General features: G+C 42.4%; 1 protein-coding gene across 4 annotated transcripts in view; it reads right to left on the reverse strand.

Moving 5' to 3' along the window:
• The window catches only part of Diaph3 (diaphanous related formin 3), a 471820-nt gene extending 468596 nt beyond the window's left edge, over positions 1-3224 (reverse strand). For 3 of the 4 annotated variants that reach the window (XM_031361488.1, XM_031361490.1, XM_031361491.1), the window contains exon 1: positions 2988-3223. In XM_031361488.1, coding sequence (XP_031217348.1) covers positions 2988-3104 — 117 coding nt within the window. In that variant the 5' untranslated portion in view covers positions 3105-3223. Of the gene's footprint in view, positions 1-2987 lie in introns of all 4 variants that reach the window. The other variant, XM_031361487.1, reaches the window with a different exon arrangement.
• Between the last annotated feature and the right edge of the window lie 5310 nt (positions 3225-8534).

Raw genomic sequence — 8534 nt, forward strand, 5'->3', positions numbered from 1 at the left:
AAAAAAAAAAAAAAAAAAGAAGAAGAAGAAAGAAGAAAGAAACCTATTAAATCATTGCTACCCTTGCCCCAAGGCAAACCTACATTACTTGTTCTAAAAGCTCAGAAAGTGCTAGTGACCCGATGAAATCAGGCTAACATCGCTTCATCTTAATCAAGAAAAAAGTCAAGAATTGAGTTGACATCCAGCAATAAAGCTGACTAAACTACAGACCAATCATACCATCCCCAAACAAGAGTGCCATTATGTGGTTATCAGGCTGTGAGAGGCTGAAAGAGCTGCTCACGAGGCAAATGAGAGCAAGCAATGGGTCTCTGGCAAAAACACATGTGGGGTGGAAGAATTCAATACGAAAAAGCAGGCTGCATCCTCAGGCTTCTGGTGCAAACAGAAGAGCACCTCCACAGAGAAGCACCCCAGTTCAGGCCTCCTGGAATCCCACTGGCTTGACGTGAGGTGCCAACTTCGGCCAACAAGGAGGAAAAAGCAAGTGGCCATGAAGTCAAGCCAGTGTAGATCCAAAGACTGCACACACCAAAACTATTGAGGAATAAACAGCCAAGACACACAGGGCTATCAAGAATGCCCAGATGGGTACGAAAAGGAAGCAAGCTATGGAATCTACCAAAATAAAAAAAATGTCAAATATCCAAGCCAGCAAGATGGAGTAGACACAGCTGAGGCCAAGTGGATGGAGCAGAAGACCCATGTAAAGAAATCGCTGTGCACGCAGCCTTCTCCAGAGTCTAGCTGGCAAGTGCGGCTCTCACGCCTTAGCAAGGAAACTTCTCTTCGCAACAGATGATCCACAACTATCAGACACACGGCTGGAGAGCCCAGTCCGGTTTATTCGTCTGCAAAAGAACCCCTGCACCCAAGGCTCAGGGGTCACTGCAGAAGAGGACACAGAAAGACTGTGAGAGCAGGAGGAGCAGGAAGGATGGAGGATTCTGCCTCCAAGAGATGTCGGAGAAGCTGTACCCATGAAGGCTCGCCAACAAGACCTGAACAATAAGAGCACCAAGAAGACATGCTAATCTGGAAGGGGAAAAGCTCAGATGGGCTCAACCCTGGACAAAGAACTTCAGGCAAGAAGGAACGCTGAGAGCAGAATAGTCTTCCCCAGGAAAGAGCACACCAACATGCTATCCAATAGCAAACGATCAGCCCTGAAAACAGGCCTAACGGTCTTCGTGTGTGGCAGTTTCCTTGGAAGGGAGAACTGCAGTTATTAGCAAGACTCTGGAGAAGGAAAGGGTGCGTCCGTACAGCCCACTACAGGGTCTAAGCAGGTGATACTGCTACATTTAAGATCACATGTATGTATAGTTTACAAATACACATATGGATATAACAACAACTAAAGAAAAAGAGGCCATAAATTGTAAGAAAGGGGATGGTACATAGGAGGAGCTGAAGGGAGGAATGGGAATAGGAAAAACGATGTAATTATAAAATCTCAAGATGTTAAAAATTAAAATAATAAAATTAACATGTAAGTAAAAGACTAACTGCAGAGATCATCAAGAATCCAAATTACTTCTAAATGAATTATGAAGTCATGATTCAGATCAAGCCCCACCCATGAACTCAACGGTGTAGAGCTCATCATCTTAGAACTTCAGCATGTTGGCTCCTAGACTTCATTTCACCTTTGTGTGACTTTTAACAAATGGTATGGTCATTATGGCATACCTGAGAAATTAAAAAAATCACAATCGCCAGCCTTCAGTAAAATCAAATATTGATTAAAGAATGCTATGTTGTAAACTAGGGAAAAAAAAAACCACACTTCTGCGGCAGTCCAGACAAAATACACTAAGTACTAACCCAGAAAGTAAATTATAAAAAGTAGAGATGGCATCATCTCATGGATTCCTCTCAGAGTGGACAGAATCTATCATGACCAAGTTAACTCTCTCCTAGTCAGTCTCGAACCTGAGCAGAGAGCAGAAATGAAGCACAACCTCTCCACAAAATGCTGCTATTCCTTTTGTTATTTTGATGTTCCTTTCTGTACAATCAATCCCCACTGTTGCTCAGTAAGGGACTCAATATCCCATAGCTCTGCTCTCAGCTGTATTCAATTACAAGTAAACATTATACTTAGCAATTGATTCACAATCTATTCTATCCATAATTTGAATATTATCATGGCTTAAACTCCTGAAATTGCATCCGACAAGGAAAGTCAAATGCTGTTACTATCAACAAAATAATAATAATAATAATAATAATAATAATAATAATAATAATAATAATAATAACAATAATTTTCCCATACTAAGGAAAATTAACAGTCAGTATTAAGTGTCCAATTCTCTTGGACTAATACCAAAATCTACAAACCCAATCAGACAAACCGAATGAAATCATCCTCATTACCTATTTTTCTTCCAGCTGACATTGACAAAAAGCTTACCAGGTGCTAATCATAGCTCTTCCTTAAGCTTTAAGAACGCAAAGCCAACCCGATTAACGAGTTTCAGATACTTGGAAGACTCCTTCCAAGCCAAACATGACATTCTTTAGCAGTGACTACACAACCCGCCAAGTTTGAAAACGAGTTGACTCAACTTGTAAAAATGTGTCCACCTTAAAAGGTTCTTGTTGAATTAAAATATTAGACAGGGGAGGGAGGACTACCAGCTAGAAGTTCACTTTCTGTCTTACTGTCTGTTATACTAAAGAGGTGGGGAAATTTTTAACTTTTCTTTAAAAATGCAGAATCCGCCTTGATGACGTCAGTACATAGCCATTTGAACTGTTTTTCAGATCCGCCCTAAGAATCGCTGGGCTTCACGGACATCAGGGCATTCGTCCCAGGAAGGAATCGAATCCCGCCTTGTCACTGTGGATCTAAGCCGATTAACAGCTCTGGCCTTCTGAAACAAACCTAGCTCCTAGCTCCTGGGGAAGTCATCTGGGGCACGGGAAGCTGAAGGCCCCGGGGGTCGCCGCACCCCGTGGCTCTTGCCCACACTTACCAACTTGGGGCGCTTCTCCCCGGGTTCGAGGGAGCCTGCGGGCGGCACGGACGGCAGGCCCTTCCTCCGCGACGCCTTGCTGTCCCGGCCGAGAGCGCGTGCCCGGTGCTTCTCCATCTTCCCGGGTCTCGGTCGCGACCTGAACTGGAGCCACGCTCTGCACGCTCACCTTCCGGGTCCCACGGCCGCTGCGCATTAACCGCTGCACCCTGCAGGGCCAATACATCTGAAATCTCCCGCCACCACAAGCAGCCCAGTCAGCCAATCCCGCGCCGCAGATCCAGTGACGCAAGCACCCGCCTTTTCCGGGGATGCCAAAGACTGGGCCTGATTGGCCCCTCGGCCTGTCCATCGTGCTTCTCGCCCTCTGGCTGTGCAGGCCGCTTGCCCGAAAGTACGCAGTAAGGTACTGGTTTGGGAAGCAAGGTTGAGCTGAAGAGTCTCTAGCAGGGCTTTTCTTGGACTTTGAGGGTAGGTTCTTGAAAAATCTGAACCTCAGGAAACCTCTCTCGGTACTGTTTGAGCAGCATTGAATATGAAAGCAACTGGTAATCCTCTGACCGGTCTCTGGAGATCTCAGGGTCTAGGAGAAGTACTTCTAGACCCTACTTGGCAGCGCCCATGCCTCTTAGAAGGGATGTTTACCATATTTGATTACCTTTTATATAAAAATACAGCTGTCGCCTCAGAGGGAATAGAGTTCATACTAGAACCAGAAATAAGTGACTGCAGCTAGGTCATGAACATCGGTTGAAGCGGAGGAAAGTCATCAGGGAACTTTTCAAACACATTAGGACAAACAAGCCTTCAGGTGCTATGAGATGCACAATCTTTGGTTTGAGGTTGGTAGAAGTTAGTGGACTTTTAAGGAAGAGCAAAAGTTATCACGTGATAGTCGTAAGAATGCTAGATCTAACACAGTGATGAAAGGATAATTAAGTGAGCCACGGTTACTTGGCCCTGGATTTGCAGCATTCCAGTTCTCAACAATCATGGGAATTCTAACGAGTCAATCAAGCGGGTAGAATATTTAGTACAGGTGTGGCTTCTTCTGGAACTTAGGTTCACATTGTTGAGCACTGACAGCATGCCTAAAAACCTAAGTGCTTACTCGGGGTCAAGCAAAAATTAAAAGGAACACAGCCCTTACAATTCATGGTTTAATATGTTTCACAGATGTTGCCACAAATAGTCAATCTAAAATTATAACAGCCCTTCTACCGGTTTTTAAGTTCAGGTGGCGATCCTTAATATAAAGTAGAAGGCTATGGTGTTAGCGTCCGAACCTGAGCTCAAGGCAAGGAAGCACCTATCCTCAGTATGCCAAATAAGGACATTAGTAACGGGAGCTGGTGAGATGGCTCAGCGGGTAAGAGCACCAATTGCTCTTCTGAGGGTCATGAGTTCAAATCCCAGCAACCACACGGTGGCTCACAACCACCTGTAATGAGATCTGATGCCCTCTTCTGGTGCGTCTGAGGACAGCTACAGTGTACTTATAGTAAATACATAATAAATAAATCTTTAAAAAAAGACTTTAGTAACGAAGAGAAAACTCTGAGGACAGCTACAGTGTACTTATAATAAACACATAATAAATAAATCTTTAAAAAAAGACATTAGTAACGAAGAGAAAACTCTGGAGATCCATTCAGTGTGGCTACACAAGGAAGAGTAACAAAGAATTTCAGCAATCTCTCAAATCCATCTTTGAATCCCTGACATGAGGTTTGGATTTAAATAGTGGGCAAGCTCTGGGCACTCTGAATCTGGCATACTCATTGCCATGGCTCCCACATGGACTACAAGGTGACAACAGGCTATCAGTTCTGAGTCACATCTCTTCCTAGGAGATTAATTGTCCCTCTGGCTGGCCCCAAGACTCACCCTTTTCTTTCTCCATTGTTGAATAGGGAGTGGCTGGGTGGTTACAATGGAAAGGATCATGGAGAAAACTGGCAGGGCATTCACATAAGAGCCATGGCAGGCAGCAAAGCCAAGAGAGGTCAAGAGCACAGAGTTGATGGAATGTATCTGGCATATATTGAAGGTCCTTGAAATAAAAGCAGAATAGAAGAATTTGTTGTGTACACGGAAGGTCAAGTTACAACACTAATGCAGTTTTCTCACACATCACTGCCTCTTCCCCTTTAAACATCATCTTTGCCTTTGAACTATTTCCTTAAAGATATTGATCTTCTGACTATATGGAGGTGAATCAAGCCAAGACAAGTAAACATAAACTATTGATTTTGGTACAAGAAACAATTCTAGGTATTTCGCAGAGACTAGCTCAGGGATTCAGAAAATGAACCTAAGGTTTCGAGTAAGTTTTCATCTACAGCTTTGGGAGGTTTAGGTTCGATTCTGGTCTTGCAGGTAGTATTTGCTCCTTTTCTTGTTATAATGTTAGTTTTTATTATTGTCACACAACCAGCACATATACTAAAGGAGGATTCCAAGAGGTCATCAAGATTGCCAGAAGAGGTAGCTAGCTCCGTCATGATGAACAAGGAAGATGAAGCTTCCGAAATTCTTGCCATTTGTTAGCTGTATGGTGGTGGAGGTGATGTGGAAATTTCTTTGCTTCTCCATCAGCAAATACTTCACATAGGGATGCTTCAGCTTACGTACAGAAGACAACAAACAGAAAGCACACAGAACTGCCTATTAATGTGATGCAGCCAAAGACACCTAAGAGACATACATACCTATAGTTGGGACAGTTAGATTTATTTCAGAGCATAAGAACATAAGTATGATGAACTACAGGACTCTTAGGAGATGATGCTGCAAAGCACTTGAAAGATCTACATTTTGCCTTCGTGGTTTGAGGAAAACCTCACAGAATACTGTTAGGAGGAATGACCTGGATATCTTGATGTTTTCTAGGAGCGTGGCAGCATGAAGCTGTAACTAACAACATGGCAGATACAACATGGCAGAGGGATAGGCCACGTCGAAAGACAAAATTCAAATGAATTGAGTTTTAAAAAGTAATTGCATGATACTTTCCACTGTAGGAAAATACCCTTCATCCTATGAGTTGCAAGGACTGTCCACTGAGCTGAGCAAAGCCTGTAGCTTCATCAGCAGGAAAGGGCTAAAGACAGCCAAACTGAAGACTGAAAAGCAGACCAGTCTCTTCTCAGTCATTTCAAACAGGAAGGGTGTATTGAGGTAGGAAGAACCGCCCTAGCTAAGGGGTTCCACCGGCCTGGGGGGGAGTAGCAAATGAGAGGAAGAAACAGACTATTTATCTCCCTGCACTTCCCACCTGGAAACAGACACTACTCATCTCATCTCACCAACGTGCTTCCCACCTGCTGGGGCATCGTGAGCAGCTGCCCTGTTGCTGAAGTTCTGTCTTTCGAGTGTAAGTGTCATGACTTACACTCTACCTTGGAGTCAAAATAGACCCTTCCATCCTTCATTTGATTTTGTCAAGTATTTTATGGCAACAAGAAGAAGATGAATTACTACAAGGGGAAACGCTCCCTTTAGAGTTTAGAGTTTTTTAGAGTTTAGTGGGAACGAGTGACTCTGTTTTCGGTCTGCAGGAACCCTTATCCATAGCTGAGCCCATAACGAAGCTTACTTAGTGCTCAATGGCTTCCCATAAGTTTACATCTTATGAATATCTCGATATTACATACTAATTTTTTTCTATGCTTAGACAAAGTTAAGCAGTGTTGTTTTGCCTTATTTCATCATGGTTACAGAGTGCCCTTATCTGGCTCTGGTGTTCTCTAGGTGTTATGTAGCAGGACAGCAGCCACATGACCTGGCTTTGAGTGTCAGATCAGTTTCTTAAAAACATTGAACCTACTTCAAAGTGTCAAGATGTCAAGTTGATGCTTTCTTTCTCAGGCCCTTGGCACTTAAAAGATTCTAATGTAACTAAACAGGAGCTTGAGTTTCTAGTTTAGAAAGAGCCTTCTGGAAATTCACCACAAATGCAATACTCTGTTGAATAGAATGTTTGGAGAACTTTTAAGTATGTTTGTGGTGGTTTGAATATGCTTGACTGGTTGGCTGGGGCACTATTTGGAAGTGTGGCATGATAGGAGGAGGTGTGGCATGATTGGAGGAGGTGTGGACTTCTTAGAGGAAGTGTGTCACCTTAGGGATGGGCTTTGAGGCTCCTGTGCTCAGGCTCTGTCCAGTGCAAAAGAGATCCTCCTCCTGGCTGCCTGGAGAAGACTCTGTCCTCCATCAGGTCAAGTGTAGAACTCACTGGGCAGTGGTGGCGCCCACCTTTAATCCCAGCACTTCGGAGGCAGAGGCAGGCAGATTTCTAAGTTCGAAGCCAGCCTGGTCTACAGAGTGAGTTCCAGGGGCTAAACAGAGAAACCCTGTCTTAAAAAAAAAAAAAAAAAAAAAAAAAAAAAAAAAAAATGTAATACTTCCAGCACTAAGCCTGCCTGGATGCTGCCATGCTTCACACCATGATGATAATGGACTGAACCTCTGAAACTGTAAACCAGCCCCAATTAAATGTTTGCATTTATAAGAATTCCCTTGGTCATGGTATCTCTTCAAAACAACAAAACCCAAACTTAGATAATATTTTATGCATCATTTAAAGCTGAAAGTCACAAGAAGTAGATAAATAGAAGTTGGTTAGACAAGGGAATGCTATTGCATATTTTAAAATGACTAGATGAATAATATTTAGATATCAAAATAAATTAAAAAAATCAATTAGAATCAAGTGTTATGACACACACCTGTATTTCTGTAATTCACAGGCCGAGACAGAGGCCTAAGGATAGCCTGGTCTACACAGCGAATTCTGAACCACCCAGTAGTATATAGACTCTGGCTCAAAAAAGGGGGAGAGCGAGAGTAATGTAGATGCATCTCTTATTTTTCTGAGAGAAATCATGCAGCAGTTATTGAACTGATGTTTTAAATAATGAGTATGAATATAATCAAAGTATATCATATTTATACAAAAACATCAACATGTGGTCCGTTACTTTGTGCAGCTAATTGTGCTGCTGAAACTAAATAAAATAAAATGTTGCAACCTGGGAAAAGAGTAAGTACTTTGGAACAGGACCTCACTGTTTCATCCAGATCGGACTTTTAAAGCGTATGATCCTTCTGCCTCAGCTTCAGGAGGACTGGGATGTTAGGCTTATGCCACCACTTCAGCCTCAAAAACAAATCACATTATATTTCTTTTGTTTCTCCCCTTATATTGAAAATAGTTTTTTTCCTCACATAATATAAACTGATTATAGTTTCCCCTGTCTCGACTCCTCCCAGTTTCTCCCCATCTCCTCTCCTTCTGCATCCACCCTCTTTCTGTCTCTCCTTATAAAACAAACAGGCCTCTAAGGAATTATAATATAATATATATATGTGTATATATATATAATGATATAATGATAAAATATATAAATATATAAACAAAAACTAACACATTGGAATAGGAGAAAAAAAAACAAGCAGAAAAAGAAGATCCCAAGAAAAAGCACATGAAACATAAAAAGATGCAAAGCCTCTACTCATTCCACATTCAGGAATCCCCCCCCCAAA

This window comes from Mastomys coucha, unplaced genomic scaffold, assembly GCF_008632895.1.
Source record: "Mastomys coucha isolate ucsf_1 unplaced genomic scaffold, UCSF_Mcou_1 pScaffold9, whole genome shotgun sequence".
Classification (NCBI taxonomy): Eukaryota; Metazoa; Chordata; class Mammalia; order Rodentia; family Muridae; genus Mastomys; species Mastomys coucha.